This window comes from Macrotis lagotis, chromosome X, assembly GCF_037893015.1.
Source record: "Macrotis lagotis isolate mMagLag1 chromosome X, bilby.v1.9.chrom.fasta, whole genome shotgun sequence".
Taxonomy (NCBI): Eukaryota; Metazoa; Chordata; class Mammalia; order Peramelemorphia; family Peramelidae; genus Macrotis; species Macrotis lagotis.
Window position 1 is genome coordinate 352,945,099 of NC_133666.1, and position 27,649 is coordinate 352,972,747.

General features: G+C 37.2%; 1 protein-coding gene across 4 annotated transcripts in view; it reads left to right on the top strand.

The window, feature by feature from the left end:
- Nucleotides 1-4,718: 4,718 nt before the first annotated feature.
- OTULIN (OTU deubiquitinase with linear linkage specificity) overlaps nt 4,719-27,649 on the top strand; it is a 35,817-nt gene continuing 12,886 nt past the window's right edge. The window contains exons 1-5 of one of the 4 annotated variants that reach the window (XM_074206524.1): nt 4,719-5,076; nt 17,624-17,681; nt 18,812-18,923; nt 19,569-19,663; nt 22,536-22,679. In XM_074206524.1, the coding sequence (XP_074062625.1) occupies nt 4,889-5,076; nt 17,624-17,681; nt 18,812-18,923; nt 19,569-19,663; nt 22,536-22,679 (597 nt within the window). In that variant the 5' untranslated portion in view covers nt 4,719-4,888. Of the gene's footprint in view, nt 5,077-17,623; nt 17,704-18,811; nt 18,924-19,568; nt 19,664-22,535; nt 22,680-27,649 lie in introns of those variants that run through there. The other 3 variants (XM_074206522.1, XM_074206523.1, XM_074206525.1) reach the window with 3 other exon arrangements.

Here is a 27,649-nt window from a genome sequence, read left to right on the forward strand (position 1 = left end):
CTGCTGCTTAATTTCTGGGTCTAGTTTTCTAGTTACAGCACCTTCATGAACTTCTTTCTTGTCAATCCCAAGTCTCAGATCCCAAATGCAAAGCTTAGTGGGAATGATATAATTCCCTTCTGGCCATCTGGCAAGGTAGCGGCAGTTTCTGTGACTTTCCCCATTTCCAGAGTATATTTCCACTAACCGCAGTATTTGCCCAAGACACAACAATTCCAGCTTCCTGCTCAATTGTCAACAATCCATCAGCACCTGCCTGTATGATTGTGTGATGGGGAAACCCATAGCTAAAGTCTGAAGCCATTCTGGTGAATACACAGAGCTAATTTACTTTCATTTTGATGGTACTTCATCTCGAAGGTATGATCTGATTGTCCCATAGGCAGGATGGGCAAGTCTTAGGGGAATCTCATAAATCCACTCTATCAAATTCATTCCCATTAGATACTTCACCCTTCCCTTTGCAGATCCTCTTTTTATAGCTGATGACAAAGGGAATTTTTTACAAGGTCAGGTGAATCTAGCTCCCAATCTTAATCACAAACTGAGTCAACTCTATAAGGGCAGATCCTCAGTTCTTCTCAGGCTATGGAAGATAGCCCAGAATCAGTTTGGCTGGACAGAAATCTTTTCATTTGCATAGTCCTGTCTCAATTAGCTGCTCCTTTGTTTCTCTAGTCTGTAGCTACAGAATGCAGGGTGCAGTTTATTTTCATTCTAACTACCCCTGCAATCCAGCTCTTGCAGGACAATTAACAACACCAAGGAAATGCTGTCTTTAGTACATTCTCTGTTCTCAGGTGCAATTTCCTTCAGTATCCATCAAACTTAACCATCTGCTTGAGCAGGAGCTTGCCCACAGAGAGGATTTCTCATACAAAATCAAGAAAGACCGGACAACAGAGAACCAGGCAAATAACATCCTCCTTTCCCCTCTTCTCCTGCCTTCACCCCCCCCCCCCATCCTCAACTGCTCAGACTACCAAATATCGTAGGCATGCTCTAAAGCAGGAGTGGGAAACATTTTTTGGCAAGAGCCAATTAGATATTTATAACATTATTTGCAGGTCATGCAAAATTATAAAATTAAACATTAATTTGCTATATTTGGTCAAATATTAAAAAACTCCTAGATTTATTGTATTTTGAGTTCTGCCTGCAGCTGTTGTTCCTCACTCTTCTCTAATGCTAGCAGTACCCTCTTAGTGTAGCCATTGGCTTCTTGGGTTCGGTTCTGCCTATGAGGAATCATTATTCAGACTTGGGAAAGCATGGGTGGAAATAAAACCAAAATTTATTAAAAAGATTACAAGATATAGGAAGAGCTAGGGGGAGAGAGAGAGAGAGAGAGAGAGAGAGAGAGAGAAACAGCCAAGTAATCAGCATTGACTGGACCATTGTCAGAGAAGACTTAGCTAGCCCTGAACTGGAGTTCAGCTCAGGTTATGTCTTGCCTCTCATCCAGAGTGCAAAAGGTGCACTCCCTTTCTCTTACTAGACCCTGAATTAGGTAGAGGGTAAAGCCAAGGAGATCAGGATGCAAATTTTACATTAAATAATGAATCAATGGTACATTAAGAATGGGGAGGGTCTCCAAAGATTACAATTGTTTCTGTTACAATCATAATTCTCCACTTCAAGTCAATTTACATGAGTCAATTTACATCTCCACCCAAATTCTTTCTGTTACATTCACAGTTCTCCTCATCTTTCCCCTGCATCATTAGGAAAGGTTCATGTCAGAAAGAAATGAGGTACTTGTGAGTCATTCAATGAACAAAGGAGGTTTATTCTGCCCAAATGTCATATTTATTCATATATTCATATACTTGCTTGTGAGGTTCAAGAAAGGATTGGTCCTTAAATGGGGTGAACAGGTCCTCTATATACCACATTCCTCCAAGTCCTCTCTTTGCTAAAGCCCAACAAAGGTGAAGAAGAGGGAAATATAAATGACACAGGAATAGTTATTCAGAAGAGAAGAATCCCATTCTTTAAAGTATTTAATGGGATTTTAAAAAATAGTACATAAATTAAAGGTCCACACAATGCAACTATAAAACACTCTTTGAAGTTCTGGCCAAAATGTCCAGATCTTTTATAGATGAGTACAGGCTACTTCACTTAATCCTACTCTAGCTACCAGCTGGCTAGACCATGTTTCACATTCATGTTGAAAATGAATGAAAAGAAAAACCTGCTAGAGTGAGAGAAAATTGTAGATTTTACTCATGAATCCTGCAGGATACAGGTAACTCACCTAGCATGAAGCATGAGGTATTGAACATCAGGTAATTTATAGTCTTAAGAAACTCTTTCCCCTCCCTCTTGGATTTTCATAGGCTCTCAGAGTTTGAGTTACTATCTAAGAGGTCCTCCCATCTCATGACATGTCCCTATATGATCCCCCCCCCCCTCATAAGATGCATGATATGCTGATGAACCCCAATCGTCACAGGGTGTGTGTGGTTGCATTAGGTCAAGATCTCTAGGTCACTCTTGACAGGCTGAGGACTAGTTTCTTGGAATGGGATTAGGAGAACTCTCCCAGTTTTGTGATTGGCTGGGGTCATTCCCCCTTTGTAATGGATTTCAAAGGGGCTCCCTTCCACCCTGTGAAGACCAACAATGTCCTACACTCCTCACATTCATACTTCTCTTGTCATCAAAGCATTCATCCCAGCAGTTATGCCTTCTGCTACTGCTATTCTGTTCCTCTCTACCTGGACCAATACTCTTCACATTGGACTCCTGGACCTTTACAGAAGGCTTAAAATTAGAGAATGGATACTTCTAAATTCTGGAGAAAGCAACCCACTCATTTTTTGAAGCTCTACCCTAAGATCCCTAAGGACCCCAAGATCTAGCTCCCTTAAGACTTAAATGCAAACTAATCTACTTAACCCACCATATCTATTAGAGTCCTCCTTATACATCTCTCCACCAACTTTTCTATCTTTTGTTCTGGGAACACTAATCAATTAATGGGTGAGGAAACAGAAGCTCTGAGAGGTTGGAATGACTTGGCCTGACTACAAGGGATGAAAACTGAACTCATATCACTTTGGCAGCTTTGTAAAAGATAGCTTAAAGTAGGGAGAGATTTGAGGCAGGAACCTAATTCCATAGCTCAAATAATAGAAGAGGAGATCCAAAGGAAAAGTTGCTGTGTAAATGGAGAGTCAATTATTAAACTCTTAAGTAGCAGTCATGGTACTTAAGATACAATGGAGATACAAAGAAAGGCAAAAGACAGTTTTTCCCTCAAAAAAGAGTTCACAATTTAGTGACCAGAAGAATGGTACTGTAATCAACAGAAATAGAAAAACCTGGAGGAGGAATGAGTTTAGAGTAAAATAGATGTTGGTTTTTCCCCTTATGCCAAGTTTGAGTGTTTGGCTGTTTCTATCATCATTTGCATCTTCTTCATGGACAACCCTAGAGATCTGCTATGGACAATGCTATCTACATCCAGAAATAAAACTATGGAGCCTTAATGCAGAGCAAAGCATATTATGTTCACTTATTAAAAGCTTCTTTTATGTTTTTCCTTTCCCCTTAGTTCTAATTCTTCTTTTAAAACATGACTAATAAAAAGGAATATACCTGTACAATTTTTACCAGACTGTATGCTGCCATGGAGAGAAGGGAGGGAGGGAAGGGAAAGTGGTGGGGAAAATGCAGAACTCATAAACTTGCAGATGGATGAATGCTGAAAAACTACTATTGCACGTAACTGGAAAGATAAAATTAAATTAAAAAAAACCACGAATATCTTCAGTTAAGTTTCTGAATAAAGAATTTTTTCTGATTCTTTTGTGAAAAAAATCTAACATTGGTAATGAATAAAATCTTATTTTTTTGCCCTCTTTCATCTTTTCCAAACAATGAGACATTTTCTACTCAAATGCCTTTAGTATTTGTTTCCCCTTATGGGCAATAACCATTTTGCTTTTGCAGTTACTGTACCCCGTATTTGCCACACAATAGGCAATTAAAAAATGCCCACTAATACTTTTAAGACCCAATATATCCTTTCTCTGTATCTGGAAAAAAAAGGCTGCATTTTATTAGTATATATGTGTAACTCCATTCTACTCATTTTGTACAGATAAGAAAGATGAGGCCAAGTGCATGGCAGACCATAGAAGCTGAGTAAATGTTTATTGACCAATGTTTATTGTCAGAAAGGAAAAAAAGTGACCTAGTCACAAAGGTAGTTTACTTTGCAAAGCTCACCTAGTGTAGCACTAAAAATGAAGTATCGCAGATTCGGGTTCCGACTCACTTCCCGCTAGAAATGCAATAAAAACTCCTTCGAGGTAAAAGTAAACAGGCCGTTCTAGCTAGAAAGATAGCGGGCCCTGTGTGCCCGTGAATCTCGCGAGATCAGAGCACGCCGACTTTCCCGCGAATGGGGCACGTGCGTGGCGGGCAGCATCACGCTTCCGCGGCTGGGAGCTGCCGAGATCCCTCCTCCCCCTCCCTCCCGCCCGCCCGCAGCAGCCGGGGAAACTCCCGAGGGGTTTCAGGAGCATGCGCCGAAGGGTCTGCGCTCCGAGCCGGAAGCGCGCGCACCGAGGCGAGCCCTCCACTCAGGGTCAGAGGCCGCGGGGCGGGGCTAGGGCGGCGTGGCGCGCCGCGCCGCGCCGTGCCGTGACGCGCCGCGCCGTGCCGTGACGCTCCCTGCGGCGCCCGGAAGCGCCGGCGGAGCCACTTCAGCTGAGCGGCGGCCGAGCTCGGGGGCGCGTGCGGGCGGCAGGAGGGGAGCGGGCCGAGCGGGACGACCCCCCCTCCGCGCCGCCGGCGCTTATGGCAGCTTCGCCCCGCCGCTGGGCAGCTGCTCGTGCCGGAGGAGCCCGGCGCCCGGCTCGCGTCGGGGCTGCCCATGAGTCAGGGAGCCATGCCCCAGCCCGGGGGGTGGCCGGGGCCAGGCTGCCCGGAGGGCCTGGACTCGGGGGCGGAGCCCGCCCTCCTAGGTCGGGGCAAAGCCGCGGAGCGGGAGGCCTCGCCGGCGGGACCGGCCGCACCGGGGGACGCGGGCGCCTGCCCCGGCCGGGGCTCTTCGGGGGAGCAGTAAGTGCGCACGGCCCGGGGCTGGGGGTGAGCCCCCCACGCTGCCCCGCTCCTCCGCGGGGCCCCCGGCAGCCGTCCTCGGGGAGGGCCGGGCGCGGGCACGGCGCCGGCGGGTGACTCGGGAGGGCCGTGGGGAGCCGGCGCAGCCCCAGCGTTGTGGAGGGGCCGGCGGTGCAAGCACTAGTTATTGCGGTTCCCCGAAGGCAGTGCCCCTTCTGCGGACTGGCGGCCAGGGTCGCGCCCAGCCGCAGCGTTAAAAGACCAACCCACGGACTTGTGGGGAGCCTCGCCGTGGCCCGAGGGGCAGCCATCACTGACTTTTGGGGTACGCAGAAGTAGCCCCCTGGGTGCCCACCGTGGCTTGTGTCTTGTGCCTGCCAGTCCAGTTAGTACTTGGCATTAGACAGAGCCCCACCAGGTTGACCACCACTTGCGGATACTTTGTCCACCCACAGCTTGTGTAGTCATCCTTTTCCTGCTGTGGAAGATACCTTAAATAGATGATAAAATGTGGTTAAGGGAAAGGAAAAGTGCTAGAGTTGGAGACCTTCATTCACAAAAACATTAAATTTTTAACCTTGTACTTGGTATTGGTAAATCAAAGCCAAGGAACAGTCCTCACCCTCAAAGAACTTGAGGGAAAAAAAAACCATACTCATAAATATTAATTGTATACACAAGTGACTGGAGTCAGGGGGTCTTCATCTTCCTGAGTCCAAATACAACCTCATACACTGAGACCCTAGACAAATTACTTGATCTAGCTTGTCTCAGTTAACTCAAATGTAAAAATATGCAGGAGAAAGAAATGCCAAACCATTCCAGTATTTCTGCTAGGAAAATACCAAATGGGAGCAGAAGAAGTGGATAAGGCGGAACTACATCAACAGCGAAGGAGGTAGAAACTAGGGATGGCAATTGAACTGAAACTTGAAGCTAAGGAATATAAGAAGTGAAGAAGAGGAGGAATTACAGTCTCAGGGCAGGAGCAAAAACTGGAATCTGGAAGTGGAATGTCCTGTGAATGGAGGGTAGGGATAGGTTAGCTTGAACAGAAACAAGGAGAGCAGTTTGGAAGAATTTTAAATGCCAAGCTGGGTTTGAACTCTGGGTCCAAGTGAAAAGGAGAGAGATATTTTGGAGGTAGAATTACTAAAGTGTAGCAGTTGTTGAATCAAGTTCAAACCCTGACTCTGCCACCAATTATCTTGGGCAAATCTCTTCATCTCTCTGGGCCATTTCCTCAATTGGAATTTGGTAATCTGAGATGAAAACCCCATAAGGTTTCTTCCAATGCAAAAATCTATTAATGTATGAGCTACTATGGATTGGATCCATGGTAAAGACATGCGAATTTAGTTTAATTGAAAAGGGAATGGCCTGAAAGTGAAAATCTGCTTTTATTGCTATGTGACCTTGGACAGGTAAATGAAGGATTGGATTTAGATATGTAATCTCAAAGGACCCTTGTCTTCAAAATCTGTAATCTTATTTATTAAATGACTTCTGAGCATTTATCCAGCTTTGAGACGAATTAGTACCACACCCCCTTCCCACCCTATGTAGGGGTACAGACTTTTTCAAGATGAATATGATGTACATGTACATATAGGTAAAATTTTATGTATATGAATATGCGTGTGTCTGTACATACCTATACACACTGCATACACAAACCAGGCTAGTTAAATAGATTTGATTAGTTGGTTGAACTAACCAGTGAAGTTGAGGTTGATTAGCTTCAGAGACAATCTAGGTGTATAATATTGGGAGCTTTTATATAGTTGCCTTTTCTTGTAGTTTCTGTGGTAGAGGGGAACGAGAATCTGTTGTACTGTGAGCCAAATTTTTGTTACTAAGAGTGAATGAGTATTAGCTACTTAGTTCCTATTGCTTTTGGGTGTTATTGTTTGCTTCCCTCCTGTATCAAGGATTAGTTGAGATGGTCTGGTGGGCAGATTCCTTAGACCTCAGTAACACTTGAGATAGAACCTTACATTGTTTCTCATAGCTAGAAATGGGAAAATATCCCAGGATACTAAACAGTGCAGGGGTAGAAATAACCAAGGGTCAACTAACAATCAATTTGCTACATACTACATACTATCAGTTGTACTAAGGACTCTGGATGCAAAGAAAGGCCAAACCTGTCCCTGCTTTCAAGAATCTCAGTTTAATGAATTTTTAGATTTCTTAGAGACTGTACAGTCTACTTTCTTCATTTTAGAAATAAGGAAAATGAACAAACGGAGTGGTAAGGCAACTTGCCTGTTCAGTCTCATGGATGGTAAGTAGCAGAGTCACAACTTGAATTCAGAAGCCCAGTCCTTGATTCAAGAACAATCTTAGTCATTGAGACCAACATCCTTACTTTGCAAATGAAGATAATGAGACTGGGAAAATGAAATGTCTTGTTGAAGTTCACATAGTCATTTAGCATCAGAAGCTAAGCTAGAATCCTGATAGATTTTAAGTTCATTGTACTTTCCACTCTACCACACCATATCAAATGAGTAGCTTTCAGGAGCTTGAGACTTTGGTAAATTATCTAGACGTGCAGCAAAAATCTCGAATTTTTTTTTCCTGTTAAGATTTTTCTAGTTCAATTTGTGAGTTCTTTAGGAGCTGGATTCATTTTTTTCCTTTGAAATTCTTTTCATCATTTTGTTTTTCAGTAACTCTTAGGAAGAAAGGAATATTATATTGAACTTTCAGAACTTGATTTCTGATTATTGTATCAGACATGCCTTAGGCATACTGTATTTTTTCCTTTCTGTGATGCTACTAGATTTTAGTATATATGTTATTCTGTTGGATTATATTATAAAAGTGGATGTGCCAGTTTTTATAACTGCAGAAGTATTTAGCTTAACATTTTTTATTGTTTTTTGAATTTTACAGTTTTCCCCCAATTTCGCTTCCCTCCCCCCACCCTCCACAAAAGGCAGTCTGATAGTCTTTACATTGTTTGTGTGCTATACATTGTTCAAAATTGAATGTTTAACTTAACATTTTTAAGATAAATTTGGGAGCAGCTAGGTGGCACAGTGAATAGAGCACCAGCCCTGGAGTCAAAAGGACCTGGAGTTCAGATGCGACCTCAGACACTTAATAATTATCTAGCCATGTGACCCTGGGCAAGTCACTTAATCCCATTGCCTTGGAAAAAGTAAAACCAATATAAGTTTGAAAAGTTTTCTGCCTAAATTGTTTATAAAGCTTTTTTAACCTCATGCAGTTTTCTGTAAATAGATCTAAGGCTTTTATCTTTACCATGAGAATTGACTATTTTGACCTAATGTTATACAAAGGAATTCAATTAAATAACTCACGATTACAAAGCTTTGAAAATAAATGCTGAGTATTTTGTAATATCTTGTGATTTGTCATGAATTTGTACAATTGGCAGTGATAAATATGTAGCTACATATGTAAATTATATTTCATAATTTTACATTGCTAGGTATGATAAATTGTATGGGTAAGGGTAAAGGGTATTTTGCGCTCTAGGATTTTAAATACAACTTCTCTGATTTCTTTGAATAGGTAGAGATTCATGTAAGTTTAATGAAAGGTCTTCTAAGTTTCTTTCTAAGAACTTTTCCCATTATTTGACATCACATTTTACTAGGTAAGAGTATAATTAAGAACCACTTAGGGATAGGGTGGCCAGGTGGTGCAGTGGATAGAGCACCGGCCCTGGAGTCAGGAGGACCTGCGTTCAGATGCTGCCTCAGACACTTAATAATTACCTAGCTTGTGTGGCCTTGGGCAAGCCACTTAACCCCATTGCCTTGCAAAAAAAAAAAGAACCATTTAGGGAAAACTACCTTGTGATATTATTTTGGATAAATTTGATAACCCTGATATCTGGAGCTAGTTAACAACCTTGCTTAGGTTGTAAAGGACATGATTTTGAGGGTGTAGAATTGAATTTTAGCAAATGATAGTAGTTGGATGCCTGTTTTAGATCCTCATTAGTGTTCCATCCCTACTTCTGACTTGACTTGTTCTTAATCTCATTGCTGACTTTTATTATTGGCAATTAGTCCTTAGACATACTGGACTTTTGGTGTTATCTGATTAAATTTTAAGTTGTTAATCCTTCCCAGGCATGTTTGAATTACAAAAAAGACTTGATAATGGGTAACTATGGATCTGAAAGGATTATGTCATTATGGTGAAAAGACAGTTGGAATGGTTGACCCTTTTTTTCTTTGAAGGTGGCTAGGGTGGATGAATTGACCCCTCTTATAGTGACAGTTGCTAGTTTGAAGAGATATAACTAATGTATGTGATGAGGGAAGATTCCATAACCTGAATTTTTGTTTTTTTGATTAGTGACAGGACAGTCCTAACTGCCTGATGATTTTAGGTAGGACCCTTGTGCTGCTTTGGCTTGCAGGGGATAAGGATGACATCATGATGGCAGTCACATCCTTCCTTAATCCTCCCCATCTTCTCACTTGCAAAAGAGAAGTTTCAGCTTCCTATCTCCTAGGGAGGCCCAGCACCCAAAAAACCCCTCATAGAAAATGTCACATTATCATCAAGTTGACCTGTTGTAGCGGAGTTATAAGAATAATTTCTGTTTTCCTGGGGTGGTTTTCTTGTTCCTTATTTTCTCTGTGATTTGTCTTAATTTGATGGGATATGAGTAACTGGTCATGAACTAAAAACTATTCATAGAAGGAAGAAAGGAATTTTGGTACTTTCCTGCATTTTGAATCTCTCTCCGTCTGTTTGTCCTCCTGTATGTAGTCTATATACAGCGTGTTAGGCCTGTCTGGAGCTTTGACTGGAGATAAAGTACATTCTGGAGTTATCCTTTCCTCTTTCATACATAGTCTCTCCCTTTGGGCATTGAACTGTGTCTCACATGATAAGAGTTCTTTGGTCATTTTAATTCTGTTACCTTACTGAGCTCTTTTTACCAGCTTGGACCCCTGGTAATTTCAGGAAATATAGTAATAAAATCAAAGCTGGAATTTATGCTGCTATGTTTAAAACTGCAAGAAAAACTTGAACTAGATTAGTAGAAACATTAAGATCAGCTTACTTTTCTAAAGAATGTTATACTTTGTATGACTTTCCTCATTATCCCCATGAGAGAGGTATATAAAGAAGTTAAGTCTTAGAGATATTTTTTGACTTGCCTGTATTCACACAGCTAATAAATGGGAAAGCCTGGATTGGAATTCAGGTCTTTTGGTTTCTCTTCAGTGCATTTCTCATTCCACATTGCCTCCTAATTAGACAGCTAAAGGAAATTTGGGCTAAAATCTAATAATGGTGAAAAACTAAAATAATATATATCATAGTCACATGGGCTATATAATAGATATTTTAAAAATACTAAATTTGAATTATGCCAGAAATTTAATTTGACCACAAAAAATAAATTTCCTTTTCCACTTTAACAGAGATATTTTGCTTTAGTTATATTGTTTTGTTAATGTTTGTTTCATGATTTTAAAAAATAATGTTTAATTCAGACTTACAAATTAGCATGTCACACGTTAAAATACTCCAAATTCATAAATTCTTAAAAAGAGATCACTAAGAATCACCAGAAACTTATGAAGAACAAACCAAACTAACTTTATTTCAATTGTGATAAAGTTATTAGACTAATCAATTAATGTAGTTTTTTTACTTTTTTTTCAGTTTTCCATGTTTCTTGTATTACTCTCAGGTTAAGCCTTTAATTTCTATTTTGTAAAAAAAATTTCTATGGTCATTAGAATTTTTTGGTTAGGTAATTTGTGAATCATGCAATGACAGAACCTCAAGTTCATCTAGTCTGATTGATACTTTAGCTGAAACTCCTAAAACTTGCCTGACAAGTAATCTATCCTCTGCTTGAAGATTTCTGATAAGGAAATGATTCCAGACCAGGGTAGCATATTAAATTCTGAGGCAGATTTTATTGCTAGAAAGAGTTTCTAGCTGAAATTGCTTTTGTTAATTTCTGTCTGTTCCTAGCTCTTCCCTTTGGGGTTAAACTAGATTAAATTAGAACAAATTTAATACTTCTCATGTTTTAGTACAGTTCAGATAGTAGAACCTTGTTGTGTTATCCATCTTAGATCTTCTTTGCTATTCTAATTTTTTCAGTTTATCTTCATATAACATGATTTCTATCACTCTCACTAGCCTGCTCATATTCTACTAGATATATTTCAATTTATTAGTAATCTTTATAAACTGTGATTTCTCTCAGAACTGAATAAAATGTTCTAGATGTTGTCTTTCCAAATCAAAGTTATGTTCTGGATCTTTTGCATCCCTTAATATAGACTATCTGGTAAAACTTGACTCATTGAATTCTCCAGCCACTAACCCTCCCTCCCCTGATCTTTTTCACATGATTTTTTCTATACTTCATCCATCTTGTAGTTGTAATATTGTTTTTATGAATGTAAAGGCAGAACTTTATACTTATTAAATATTACCTTATTAGATTTGGTTTAGCTTTATAGTTTGTAAGGATCTTTCTCTAGCCCTTGTATCATTTTTCAAATTTGACAAATATGCCATGTATACCTTTACCCAAGACATTGATAAAAATGTTAGAGTGCATAGGACCAAGTGCAAATCATCGAGGCACTCTACTTCCATCTGACATCAAAGTGAAAACACCTTGAATCTGGCCATTCAGCTACATTTCCATATTGTCATCTAACCTCTCTCTTTGACCACAACAAAAGATTTGTGACTTTGTCAAAAGTTTTGCTACAGACTAAGTAAATTGTATATACATCATTCCCCTAATTGATTAATCTAATAACTTTGTCACAATTGAAATATGGTTAGTTTGGTTTGTTCTTCATAAGTAATGATCTCTTTTTAAGTACTCAAACCATCCTTGGTATAAAGTGTTCCAATATTTTGCCAGGAACTGAAGTAAAGCTTTAGTTTCAAGAATCTCCTTCCCCTTTTTGAACACTGGAACCTTTGCTTATCTTCACTTGTACCTTTACTGTTCCCTGAACTTTATAAACAAATCACTGGCAGGAGCTCAACAATCCTTTCTTCCAGTTCTCTTAGGACCCCTGTTCAGTTTGTCTGAGCTTGGTGAATTGGCAGCAGCTAGCAACTTTATTTACTTTAAGTTTCAATTCCCTTTCATCTAATTTTTGTTGTTTCTTTCCAGTCTGAAGATTATTCTTCCTGGAAAGAGGACTCAGAAACACAGAATTGAATAGAGTATCTTGATCTAGTCTTTATTTTCCAGGATTATTACCCTATCCATCCTGGACGTGAATCCTCTTCTTTGATTTTCTTGCCCCCAATGTAGCTTAATAAAGGGAATCATAAAAGATAACTACAACTCATTCTGATTTGAGCTTTATTTTTCTTTTTGATACTATCATTCATGTATGTGTGCCACTTTTTCATTCCGTTTAAAAGCTACTTATCTGTTCCCTTCTTTCCCCACAATAAATTTTATACCCCCCCCCCCCAGGAACCTGAAAAATAAAAAATCCTTAACACATTTGGCTGCATAGTCCAGCAAAACAAATTCTTACATTGATCATGCCTGAAAACCTCTCTGCATTTTAAATTCCTCAATTGTCAGAAGGTGTGTTTCATCTTCATTATTTTGGATCATTCCATTGATCAGCTTCAATTTCATCACTAGTTGTCAAACTTTCTATTTTGTTGTTGGTGTTTTTTTCTTTTTTGCAAGGCAGTGGTGTTAAGTGATTTGCTCAAGGTCACACAGCTAGGTAATTATTAAGTGTCTGAGGCTGGATTTGAATTGAGGTCCCCCTGACTCCAGGACCTGTGTTCTATCTACTGTACCACCTAGCTGCACCCCCCCTTTCCATTTTCTTTACATTGTTTTAAAAAAAATCTTAAATTGGGTAAATGAGTGCTCTATATATCCATATAACTGTCTTAAATTTTTTTTAATTAAGCATTTATTTTCTCTTGTTCCCATTTGCCTCTTACCCAATTATACTTGAATTCAATAAAAAAAATTCCTACTTTGGTCATATCTAAAAATGTGTGTTTTATTCTACATATTGATCTCATCAGCTCTCTCAAGATATGAATAGCATTCCTCCATGACCTATCCTGTGGAATTGTGGTCGGTCACTGTATTAGTCAGATAAGTTATTTAAAATCATTACAGTATTGGTGTTATAATTATAGTATAAATTGTTCTTTTGGTTCTGCTCACTTCACTGCATCAGTTTTTTTTAATACCAATTATTTGTGTGCTGTTAGAATTAAATTAAGAACTCCTATCCTGAGATCAACTGCTCTTGTGGAATTTTTAGAAATTTGGATCTTACGTTTCTTTACTTTGAATATTTTGAAATCTGCTATCTCAAAATTTGAAGTGTACAAGGTATGCCTAATGTGCCTCCCCTATTCTGTCATGAATTATGATGCTTTGGCTACTTCCTCTAATGGTTCCTGTGATTTCTACTTCAGTAAACAGTTCCTTCTTTGTGGTAAGTCAGGTCTAGAATAGCAGTTCCCTGCATCACTTCCTCTACCTTTTTAAAAAATGAAATTATTATTAAAGCATGAATAAATTTTTGCTTTTTTCCTTTTAACTGCAAGAAAACTAAAATATCCAGATAGTTAAAAGTTTTCCATCCTTGTTCTATCTCTTTGCAATGTTTTCAGTCAGTTTCATGATGTTATCCATTTTCTCCTTCTGGCCTGGTGGTCAATAGTATATTTTCCTATAACATAACTTTTGTTCATTCTTTTCCATAAAACAGCATATTCTTTCAGTTAATGGATTTTTCCTGTGGATTCTTTTGATATATATAATTCTGCCACTTTAATTTATTATTCCTTTTGAATGTGGTGTGCTTTTTTTGTTTCCATAGTCCATTCATGAACACATGTTTCTAAGTAGCAAAGATGCCCACGTGATTTAGTTTACCATCTTTATTAGTCTATTAATTCCTGCTCCTAATGTAGCTTAATTCTTGTCTACTTTCCAACCTATTGAAATAGGAATTGGGTTTGGGAGATAAATGTTATCAAGAATCTATAGAGACAATTGGTTTGTGTATATGAAAGTCAAGGAGGCTTTTTTTAGGTTAGTGCAAAATTTTCTGGTGCTAGATTTGTTTATTTCATCTACCTGTTTTATCTTATGCTTTTCTATTTAAACTGTCCTCATTCTGCTACTTTTCCCCCCAACCCCCCAAACAAGCCCATAACTCAAATTGACAGAAATACTAAGAAAACTTTTTCAATTCAACAATTATCCTCCTTTTCAGTGCATTTTATATTTCCTTCTTTCCTCTATGCTTTTTGTTACTTGATTATATTCTTTTAACTTTTGAAGTATAGAATATTACTTATTTCCTCCTAAGTTTATACATATTAAGATTTTAGAAATCTTCATCTTGCTGCTTGATTATGATATTTAGCAGTAATTCAACTCAAGATATGCCCTTCTCCTGGTAAATATATAGCTTTGGGGTCATTTTAAGTTTATACTAATAAAGGCATATTAAAATTTTCTATCATTTAGTGGCCATGAGAATTAACATTTGCCCATGATATAAGAGAACTATATAAATTGCTATGAGAATTTTCAGTGAACTCTGCCTTTCCTGTACATTAATTTTGTTCCCCCCCCTTTCTCTAACTTTAATACTTTCAATTCTCATTTTCCTTATATATGAAAATGGGTAGCTTTCCGTTATTAATTATCTTTTCTCCATCTTATTGGGTTTTCTTGGAGTTGAGTGAATGTTTAGTTGTGGGAATTTGTTTATATTTAGTCACCTTGCATTGTGATTCTGAGGAATGAACTTTGACTAACTCCTAATTTTAAAGAACATGTTTGCAGGGTAACCACAGAATTATCCTGGAGTGGGATCTTTTATCATAAGACAAAAAAGATTTTGCAGTGATATGCAGTACATTTATGAAACATTTTAAAAGACTATTTTTTGTTTTCTTTTTTGATAAAATTGTATTGTGCTTTCTGAGACCTACTTGTAAGGGAGGAGCTGACACATAGGTCACTTTTTATTTTAAGTTTTGACGCACCTATTACTATCTAGTTTCTGTTTGCTTTGACTGGCATGGGACTCGGGAGGCAACATCACATCTTATACTTAAAATCTTATCAAATCTATTGTTCTTGGAAAGTGCCCTTTTCCCCCTTGCGTCTTTTCCAACATAATTTCATATTTCTTACTATGTTATGAAAATGAATATTAAGTCTTATTTTAGAGGCAAATTAAGTAAGGGAGGGGTGAGATAGCAAAAGGTCTCTTTCCTATTCTGCTCCATTGAATGTGACAACTAGCTCCAATGACAAATTCATTAGTTGTAACTAACATTAAATTGTTTAATATGCTCAAGTCTCTCTTTGGTAGACAGATAAAAACCTAAACATAAGTACCCTTCAGTAATTTTAGGAACCATCATTTTACCTGAGTGGCACTTTCCCCTCCAATGTAAATCACAGCACTTGCGACTCTGTAAGTATTGTTTTTGAGATACTTTGGTCAAAAATTGATTACTTGGTGGCCAACTGATATTGAGCTTCTCCTAATTTAGCCGAGTTCTAATGGGCAAACTGAGTTTGATTCAAAGAATTTAGGAGGACCTATTACAATTTGTGTTGTAAAGGCCTTTGAGAGATTCTATTTATTTTCATTCTGGATAGAGCATGCTGGAATCTATCCAAGTATGTGACAAATACAGTAAGAGATGCAAAAGAAGGGAATTCAGAAAGAGCACTGTAAAAGAAGGATTTACTACAGATATTTATCAGGAAAATACTTTCTTCTGGGACCTCTTTTCTGGTGTCTTTATCTCTATGTGCATGGTTTTGTCTTTGTATTTATTTAATTCACACCATCTTAGAGTTGGAAGTCTTAGTAGTCATTCCAGCGAGTGAGGAAACTGCTATTTTCAAATTTTTCCTTCTTTGAGTCTAGAACTGTGTCCCTGCAACTTTTCCTCATGGTTTTTAGTTCTGTTTTCTGGAACCGTGCATCTGTGTCTTCAGCTTCAGTCCTTTATCACTAACTGCCTGCTAGACATTTTCATCATGATGCCCCATAAGCTTTATAAATTTAACATATCTAAAGTAGAACTCATGTATTCTCTAATCCCCCTTTCCCACCCTCCTCAATTACTGCTTTTCCTATTTTTTATTATTATTTAGGCCACCATTATCCTCATCACTTTGGTTTGCAACTTTGGAGTCATCCTTAACTCTTTCCACTCCTTCATATACCATAATCAGACAGTCTTTTACCAATTATTATCAGTTCCACCTCTTCAGCATCTCTCCTCTCTGCTCCCTGTTATTTACTCCCATGAGCATCACCAGTTTTTTAGATCCTCTTCACTTGGTCCTTGGATTAGTGCAGTGATCTTCTATTTAGTATCCATATTGCTCCACTTTCCTTTCTCCACTCTGTCCACCATACAACTACTAAATTAATGTACTCATAGCACATACATGACTCTCCTTACCATGCTCAAGAAACTTCAGTAATTCCCTGTGCCCTCTGTACTAAAATACAAACTTTCTTCTGTTAGATATTTGAAATCCTTCATGTCTTCTCTTTACATAATTGGTAATTCAGCCAAACTGACCTATTTGCTGTTCCCTGTCTAATAATTTTGTCTTTTGTCTCTATGCCCTCCTGTAGGCTGTATGTCCTGCCTGGAATGTTTTCCTTTCATTTTTTTCCTGAAATTCCAAAGTCCCTTCAAGATTCAGCTCAAATGCTGTTTTTTACAGTAGATCCTTTCTGATCCTCTCCCATCAATTGATGGTGCTCCCTCACTTGCCTATTCCCCTAAAAATTTTCATTTATTTTTTGTTGGTGTTTTGAATCTTTCTGTGAGATGTTGCTCTTCTGTTCAGCAGAATGTAAGCTTGAGAGCAGTGGCTATTTATTTTTGTCTTAGTATTCTCAATGCCTGTTACATAGCTCTAAAAATATTGTTGAATTGTGAACTCTCTGTAGAGAAATTTGGGCACTGGGAAAGATGTATAGTTTTAATAATATGTAATACTACCCTTTGGGGCAGCTGGGTGGTGCAGTGGACAAAATATCAGACCTGGAATCAGAAAGACTGAGTGCAAATCTGGCTTCAGACACTATCAAACTGTGGACCCTGAGCAAGTACTTCTCCCTGTTTGCCTCCATTTCCTCATTTGTGAAGTGAGATAGAGAAGAAAATGCCAAACCACTCTAGTACCTCTGCCAAGAAAACCCCACATGGGAACATACAGAGTCAAGCATGCAAATGACAGAACAACATTTGCTGTCATCGAAGACAACTGTTGTTTTCTATCTGTTGAATGTGGGAGAAGGAACCAACATAGATGACTGTATTATGAGACATTATTAGAGTAGAAGATTTGCCCAGAACATTCCCTGCTCTACCACCTAGTTTTTTTCAGTGTTATCAATTAAGATAAAATATAGAGCTATAAAACTTTTAATCCATTATTTAAAAAGTGAATTCTAAAATATTTATATATATATGATATAAAAAGAGAAAGTTTGAAATGTCTTTTTTGGTATTTTAGGGAGGAGGAGGACATGTATCGTGCTGAAGATGAAATAGAAAAGGAGAAAGAATTACTGGTACGTGAAAGAGTGTTATCAGGTATGTTGGTGATTTCATTCATATGTAGCACTTTGTGTTTACAGGACATATTATAATAGAATTCATATCTAGTTCATTGATTGTAAGCTCTTTTTGAGCTGGCACATTATAAATGTTTAATGATTGAAAATGAACAACAATAGCTAGTATTTTCATAATACTTTTTTAAGGTTAGCTTATATTTGCAAATATTGTCTCAGTTTGGTCCCACAACAACTTGGGGAGGTATGTCTGTTATTCTCCCCATTTTACAGGTAAAGAAACTGAGGCTAAAAGAGGTTTCATGAGTTGCCCTGGGTTATTAAGCTCATAGTGACTTGAGGTTGGATTTGAACCTAGTTCTTTTTGAATTCTGATTAAGCACTTTATCTCCACTGTGCCAACTACTAGCTTCTGTATACAATCGTAACTGTCACATTTTTCATTTTGCAACATCTTACTGTGACATTTGAATTGTTTGAGCAATTGAAAAGGCTATCAGGGAAAAGAATGCTTCCGTAAGAAATTTTAATGTTGGTACAAGCAGATTTTCTAAATTTTTAAAATTCACATCATTTATCATAAATTGAAGGCATCTTTGTCTCAATTTTGTATTTTATTTGCTCTCAGTAGCAGAAGAGTATATTGTTTTAACTGTGTGTTTCATACATTTCATTTCAAAGATTCACGCTGGCTAAGTACATTTATTTGTATATGATATATTTTTACAATTTGAAGAATTTCCAAGAAAGAAATTTTTTGTGATAAAATTATGCTGCAGTATTGCTGTTCTTTGTTCCATGATTTTATTAAGTCATGGGTCTAATCTTAATCTAAGACATGAATGCAGACTTGTTTTGTCAACCATGGAACCAGATCCAGCCTTCCACTGGATAGGATGAGGTAGTTCATGTCCTACTCACTGATTTCAGGTGCACAGAGATAATGTTAGGGGGCCATGCAGGCACTGTTTGTGGGAATTATCAGTAGCCCTAGAAGCACTAATAGATGGTGACAAGAACCATGTGAAGAAGGTGGAACTTAGGCAGTTCACTTGTAGGTGTTTTGGTCAAGTCTTTGACTAAGGGAAGGATCTTGAGACATTGGTAAACTTATTTTTCCTCCTTAGGTCTGTGATATCACCTTAGCTCTGGATATGCTACAAACAACCTGCCATAATGATACACATGATCTCCCTGTTGCAGTGAAACTACTTTGCTTTTATATAGCATGTATACAAGGTTTGACTAGGAAAGGAAACATTACTGTTACTGCACTGCTTTGAATTGTTTTCATTCATGTTTAACTGTCTGTGACCCTATTTGAGGTTTTCTTGAAAAGGACCTGGAGTGGTTTGCCATTTCCTTCACTAACTCATTTTATAGATGAAACTGAGGTTAACAGTTAAATGACTTGCCAAAGGTCACATAGCTAATTAAATATCTGAGCCCAGATTTGAACTCAGGGAGATGAGTCTTTCTGACTCTAGACCTGGCACTCTATCTACTGCTCCAACTAGCTACTCCTGTGTACACAGGGTATCCCCAAAGTCTTATTACTTTAATAGCTTAAAAACTTGGGATGTTCTCTACTGTATATTGCCAGATTTGAAGTTCATCTTTTCTAGAAAACAAGTTTAAAGCTTCTGCTAATAGTTTTAATAATTCTCATAATGGTCTTCAGAAATCCTTTGTTTTATGAAATGGATGCGAGAAATGCTCATGACAGATTTCCCCTTCTTTACTTTATCAAGTTATAATCATACCTTTCTCCTGGAATAAGGAGAACAGCACATTTTGTGGAAAGAATTGTTGCCTTTGTCATGAACTTGCTACTTTGTTTTATACTTTCTTGATTATTATTATTTTGTATTTGTTCTTTAACAGAACCCAAGTTAAGTGTGGCCCCTGAAATGGACATCATGGACTATTGCAAAAAAGAGTGGAGAGGAAACACCCAAATGGCAAAACGGATGAAAAAGGTGTGACTAAAACTAAATTCATGTTCATGCTTATATACCTGCATATCTGGATCTGTGCAGTGTGTGTGTTCTTTAGTGATGGTCATGTAGCTCTTCCTGTTTTTAGAAGTTCTTTTAGATAATAGTTATTAGGTTATGAGAATATCGTTGTCTTGATTTTGCGTTGAAGACTGTGTGGTGTGTGTGTGTGTGTGTGTGTTCAATCCAACCTCAGACACGTGATACTCTATAATGTTAGACAAGTCACTTAACCCTATTGCCCACCCAACAAAATAAATAAATGAAGAAAAGGTTATAGAACCATTTATGGACCAGTCTGAGAAATTCAGGGTATTCTTGAAAGGCATTTGCTTTTCTCCTCAAAGATCGTCATTATGGGTTGAACGATTCCCCAGGTCCTTCCTTAGAGTAACTAGTAATGAGAATCAGGGGAGGCTCAGATACTTCTATTTTGCTTTGGAAAGAAGTTGCTCCTCAAAGAGAAGTAGTGACTCAAACCTTAAAAGTATAGCTCTTATGACTGCCAGTCATCTGGGGCTAACTTTTGGATTGGTCAGTTCCTAAATTACTTGGGATTGTAGGTATGAGCAGGTAGACCTTTTATCCTGGTACTGTTTTGATGGATTGTGCCACTTCAGTTTCAGTTGAATCAGTATTGGTTGTACATTTTCTGTGTGCCCTGTACTAGAGGTCCTGTGGAGAATACAAAAATAGTATAGAACTTAGTCCTTTGCCCTCAGAGTAGCTTTCTGTCTGGTTAAGGTGACATATTGTAGGACTGCTCCATATCTCGTCATTAAAGAAGAGCCATTGGCTGCTGGCCACAGATTACTATTTGTCTTGAGAAACTGTTGGCACCTTTTATGTTGTTACTGCTAGATGATGCAATTCAGCATCACTTGCATGAAAACTGGTCCTGCTTGACAGGTTTCTTTCATCATTCATGTGGAGTCCTAAATGACTCTTTCTTACAGGACAGTGGATTCACCTTCCCTATTTGGGAGCACAGTATATTTTGGAACTAAGCAGGATGCTATTCTTTTTAAAATCATACATTCTGAATGGGCCATATGGAGGTCCCTTCCAGATAGGACAATCAGTTAACATCTGCTCTAACATTTTTTTTCTGGCTAAAATAGTTTCTTTCATACTAGAAGGCTGGAAATTTATCCAAATAAACATGCATGTGCTATATGCTTGAGAAGATTCAAAGTCCTTTTATGAGGGAAAATTTTGACTTTATCTGCAGGCACCCCTGCTATCCCTCCACCAGTTGAAGTGAGTTGGTTTTTCCCCCCTGGGTAAGAATACAAATCTAGCTCTTAAACTTTCAGGGCAGATGGAGTATTTTTTTTTCCATAAGGCACACCTGCATATTTAAACCCATGACTCCAAGTTTAATCAATACTGTCACAATGTGGTCTTCCACAGAGGTTTTTGAGGAAACTGATGCCATTTATAAAGATTTTGTGAGCTCCAACCCAACATGAATTTAGAGAATCAGAAAGTAGCTATCTGGTCCATGTTTTTTTTTTTTTTTTAACCCTCTGAAGAAATGATTTTGCTGAGTTGAGTTAGATGTCATGTCCTTTAACTCTGTAGAGGGTCAAATAAGAGGACATTTCACAAGAAATATCTGGTCTTCCACCTTTATCTAGAGGAGGAAAATGAAATCCAGAAGGGTGATTTGCCCAAAATTACCCAAATATTTTTAGTGAATCCAGGACTACAACTTGGGTCTCCTGACTCCTAGCCAGGTACTATTTCTTCTTCATTGGACTGCTTGATAACTTGAAATGTTCATTTGGACATGATTCCTGTCTTTCATAAACCATGGTTGCAGACTTTATTTACCTTGCTCCCTGGTTTTCTTTATTAGGAGAACTCAAGCAGTAAATTAACCTTATATTTAGTTCTTGGAAACAGCTGATTTCTACAGGTGAATTTCTTTGCTTTGATCAGACATTGAAAACCATTTTACCCAGCAGGAGACTCAGCCTCTCCTTGCATAGTAAAGCCCTGCTTATCTCCCTTGATCTATGATTTAAATGTCACTTTATCATGAAATCTCCCCTGTATTCTCTCACCTGTTACCTGGTGCTGGTAACAGACAACCTTTCTCCTCTGCCTTGATATACAGAACCATTTGTTTTGGAAATTTCTTAATAATTATCATATTTGGGGTGGCTAGATGGCACAGTGGATAGAGTACCAGCCCCTGGAGTCAGGAGTACCTGAGTTCAAATCCAGCCTCAGACACTTAATAATTACCTAGCTGTGAGGCCTTGGGCAAGCCACTTTAACCCCATTGCCTTGCAAAAAACCTAAAAAAAAAATAAAAAAAAATTATATTACATATTATAATCAATAGTACTGTTTCTTTTTGGTTTTTTTTTAGGTTTTTTAGGTTTTTTTGTTGTTTCCTTTTTTTTTTTGCAAGGCAAATGGGGTTAAGTGGCTTGCCCAAGGCCACACAGCTAGGTAATTATTAAGTGTCTGAGGCTGGATTTGAACTCAGGTACTCCTGTCTCTAGGGCTGGTACTCTATCCACTGTGCCACCTAGCTGCCCCCAGTAGTACTGTTTCTTGTAGACTGGAAGCTCCATGAAGGATCGTTTTTCCCCAGTACCTACAAGAGAAGTGCTTAACAATGTTGAATTAGGAGGAAATTACATTTTAGTTTTTTGATAAAAACATTTGAATTCTCTGCAGAATGGATTAGATCAAATATCCCTTCCGGGGGGGGGGGGTATTTGATTATTTAAAAGAACATTTGTGAGTTTTGAGACCTGGGATGAATTTTTCCTATATAGTTTGAAACTTTTTAAGCTACCTGAACTTAGTAATGACTATGTTGGTTTCTTTCGAACAGGGCTATGAAGAGGTTTCTCAGAAATTTACCTCTATAAGGAGAGTCCGAGGTGATAATTATTGTGCTCTCAGAGCAACTTTGTTCCAGGCAATGAGCCAATCAACTGATCTTCCTATCTGGCTCAAGAACCAGGATATAATGCTGGTATGTTTCAGATTTGCTCTTTAAAAATTTTAAATACTTTGAAATGTTGCATATTTGAAAATTGAAATACTTTTTAAAATGAAATATTTTGAATATCATTTTTTTGGTGATTGATGTATATTTTTTAAAATTAAAAAAAAAATTTTTTACTTAGCCAGAATCTCTTTTCTCTTCCTCTTCCTTTTGACCTTACTGAAAAAGAATATTTATAGTTAAGCTAAACAAATTCTTATATTGGTCATGTCCAGGAAAAAAAGTCTCAATCTATATACTTAAGTCTATCACTTCAGTGTCAGCAATTGAGTAGTCTTCTGAAATCCTGTTTGTTTTTACAGTATTGGTTTTAAATATATAAACTGTTCTGCTTTTGCTCACTTCTCTCAATATTGATTCACCAAATCTTCTCTGGTTTCTCTAGAACCCTTTCCTTTATTATTTCCTTAAAGCATAATCATATTCCATTATCTTCAAAGACTAATTTAATTTGTTCAGCTATTCCTCAATTGATGGGCTCTCCCTCAGTTTCCAGCTTTTTTTTTTTAGCATTAAAAAAAAGAGTCGGTATAAATTATTTTTGAACATTTGGATCCTTTCTTCTGATTAATTTTGGGTATATTGACCCAGTAGGTCAAAATGGTATAGACAAAAGTTCAGTAGCTTTTTGGACATAGTTCCAAACTACTTTCCAAAATAGCTATACCAAGTTCATAGCTCTAAAGCAGTGCATTAACGTGCCTGTTTTCCCATAGTTCCTGAAACCTTTGTCATTTTTCCTTTTCTGTTGCTTTGCTAAGGTCACATAGCAGGTAAGTGTCTGAGGTCAAATTTGAACTTAAAAAGTATGATCTGGTAGCTCTAAGTTTTTCTAATTTGCATTTTTTTTCTTAATTGTGAGTTGAGGACCTAATCTAATTTGCAGGGTTGATAAAAAGATTCATGACAGATAGTAATCTTGAAAGTCCTTTGAAAATTTTAAAACACTGTGTGAATATCAGTTGATTAATATCTACACAAACCCAATGTGGTTAATATTTTAGGGCAATTTGCATTTGTCCTATTTTCATGTGTGGGGTAAAAGGAACATTTCTTTTTGTTTGTTTTTTTGGGTTTTTTGCAAGGCTGTGGGGTTAAGTGACTTGCCCAAGGTTACACAGCTAGGTAATTAAGTGTCTGAGACTAGATTTGAACTCAGGTTCTCCTGACTCCAGGGCAGGTACTCTATCCATTGCACCACCTACCTGCCCCAAACATTTCTTTTTTTAAAGGTTTCATGGAGTGAGTTATAAGCCTTATATATAGTATAGAAGTCACAGTGTGTTGCTTTGAAAATTTCATTCTGTTATTAATTTCTAATCACACAGAATAACATCCCTTTATAAGGTAAATTTTTGCAGACTGGAAATGACGACATTTATGAATGAAAACACTTTATTTAGTGCTTACTTATTTGTCAAGCACTTGCTAAATGCTGAGCATACAAATAGGAAAAGTGAATAGTTTCTGGGATGTTACAGGGTCAGAGGAGACAGCATGGGTTGATCTAATATTGGATTGATAGGCTCTTTGATTTTTAAAGAGAAAAAAAGGGAGTGGGGTGGGAATGTTTACTATTATAACATACCTAAGAAACAATGAAGCCAATATAGTTTGGGAAAAGATACACCTCTTCTCTTTTCTGTTGGCAGTAAATCTTAAATATTGATGACTGTACCAAATCAGTCTTCATTGTTCTATAGATGCCACATATTCAACATTCAACATGTCTGAAATAGAACTCATGATTCATCTTTTCCCCAAATACCAACTCTTTTCTAAACTTCCCTATTTCTTTTGAGGATATCACTATCCTCTCAGTCACCCAGATTCAAAACCTCAGGATAATTCTTGATACCTTACTCTCCTTCCTTCACATGCAGTTGGTTGTGAAGTCTTCACTATATTTTTCATATTCTGTACAAACTTTAAAGTGATCTGTAAATACAAATATTTACTCACATGACTTGAAGTCTTCTCACATCTTGTCTGGACTTTACAATAGTCTTCTGGTTGAACTCTGCCTTAATTTTCTCTTATCCATTTATTCAGACAGCTGCCCAAGATTTTCCACAAGTCTGTGTTACTCCCCTGCTCCACTAACATTTTAAAGTCTTTCACAGCCTGAAAAAGCTTTTTTCATAGTTAACCTACCTGCCCAGCCTTGGTATACATACTTTACTTCCTATCATGTATTGTCAGTCAAACTACCCTCCTTGTTGTTCATGTGTGACATTCCATCTCCCATTTCTTGCCTTTGTACTAGCTATTGCTTATGTTGGGAATGCATTCATTTTCATCTCCATCTCTGACAAGTCACTAATCTCAAAACTAAACTCTAGTAATGACCTTACTTCCCATCCTAGTTTCTGATGCCATCTTCTGAAGTTTGTGTGTGTTTTTCCTCTGATAAATATTTATTAAATGCTTGTTTTTGCCTTTGTTTAATGAGGAAATTGATACATAGTATTCTATTTGGATCTAAGTCTTTATGAACATTCAGATCATTCACCACTGACTTCTAACAGAATTCTTCAGCATATTGAGTCTTTAGCTTTTTTTCCTAGGAATCCTGAAGCAACATTATTTGGGCCAAATGAGATCTCTTCCTGGAAATTGTGATAACTCCCCTCAGTGCATTGTAAACCTCCTTGATATTGGTGTGTGTGTGTATAAATAATATAGATAGATAGATAGATAGATATAGATATATTAACCCTTCCTTTTGTAACTGAAGTTAATATAGGTAGATAGATCCTGAAGCAACTCCAAACTGTTGAATACAAATGGTGATTTCAGGAACCAGCTTAAGGATCTGTCTGGAGATTGTGGGTTCTTCCCTAAAGAGATCACTGATTTCTGTTTATCTCTTCACCATCACTTGCATAACTTTTATGAGGAATGCCTTGGTAAACTCATTTGTCATTGACTATAAGTAACCTTCAGTGATAGAACCTGAATCTGACTGAAGATTACCAACCTAATCAAATTGATCAAACATTCCCTTGAAAGCATTACTACTAAGTATTCGAATAATTCAGTCTTTGCTTAAAAAACTTCCAATGTGGGACAGTTCATTGCTTTATGATTACATCCCATTCTTGGAGAACTTTAATGTTAGGAATTTTTCTTTCATATCACACCTAATTTTGCTTTTTTTTTTTACTACTTCCACTCACTGTTCTTAGTTCTCCCTTTTGGTAAATCCACTTCCACATAGTGACCATTTAAATACTTGAAGAAAATTATTATGTCTTTATTAAGTTTCCTCTTCAAGTCAAACATGCCAAGTTTTTTAATCTGATTGCATATGTAATGTTTTGCGCCTCTTCACATCTTTCTGAGCACTCTGTTACTCAACAATTCATCAGTCTTCTTTAAAATTCAGAGTTCAGAACAAAAGAGTAATCAAGACATGGTGTGACTAGGGTATAGTATAGTGATTCTATCACTATCTTTTTGAACATTAAATATAATTTAGTCTAAAATAGCAATAATTTTTATGGGTCTTACTATTGACTCATTGAGTTTGAATTTCACTTAAACTCTTTAAAGAACTTTCTATATCTTCCCCTTCATGTACTTGCTAAGTTCATTTTTTTGAACATTTATAATGTTATTCATTTTTTATCAGTTAAATATCATCTTACTGGATTTGGTCCAACATTCTAGCTGGTTAGATTTTTAAAAAATTTTTGTTGTCCAGTATATTAACATTCCTCAAAGCTTTGTTGTTTACACATTTGATAAACATGTCACTATACTAAGTTTCTGATGATAAATATTGAATAGCATTACACCAATCACAGATTCATGTAGACCACTAGAGACGTCCTTCTGTATTAACATTGACATATTGACATGTGTTTCTCTTTGGGTTTAGTAATTGTTAGGTATAAATTAATCTAATTGTACTATTAATCTAGCCATATTTCTCTATCTTTTGCCCAGAAATATTGAGATTTCTGCAATGTTTAGATCTAGCTAAAATATATATGTATCATTTGCCTAATATGTTGGTCTTCAACATCTTTCAAAAAAGGAAATGAAATTAATCTGACGTTGTGTTTTCTTGATGAAGCTATACTGGCTCTATGTGATCACCACTTCCTTTTCTGGTACTTTATATCATCATCATCCTTTTGACAACATGGTCTAGAGTTTTACCAGAATCAGAGCCAGATTTACTGGCTTATAGTTTTCGGACTCCACTTCTTTTTTTGAAAATTGTGACAGCATTTGTCCTTCTTCAGTACTGTGGAACCTTTCTTGTTTTCTCTAAACTTTTGTTTTAGTTTTTCATATTCATGTTCATTTTCTTATTTGTTTTTTTTCAGTTTATCTTCACTGCAAATCAATTCCATGACATCAGTGTAATTATTAATACACTGATAAAACACAACAGACTAGAATCCCAAATAACAGCATGCAGAAAAAATCAAATGATGGCATTCATTCTCATTCATGGTACTTTGAGACACTGCATCAGAAGTTTTTGGGTTGGAAACTAAGTACAGAAATTTTTGTGTTGTTATGCAATTAAGGAAATAGCATCATTGGATACTACATATCTAAGCAATAGTTATGACTTTGAGAAACAAAAATATGTATTTTTTAATAACTTTTCAACATTAAGGCAGTTGTAAAATATTTGCTTTCCTTACTCATACACTGCTTGTCTTCAGATTGAACCTTTTTTTGTGAAAAAGAAAAAAAACCCCAGTGCACTAAAGATGTGAGCCAAGGTACAAATATATTAGCATAGTAGTCTCTCATTTATCTGACATAAGTAAAGAGAGGTATGTTTTGTTTCCTCTTTAGAACATTTATGATTTTCCCCCTTGATTTAAGAATTCTTTCTTTTGGTATCTTTTCCTTTACATTATCATAATTGTTAGTAATTTATAGATACCTTTCTTTTGTGTTTTTAGTTCATT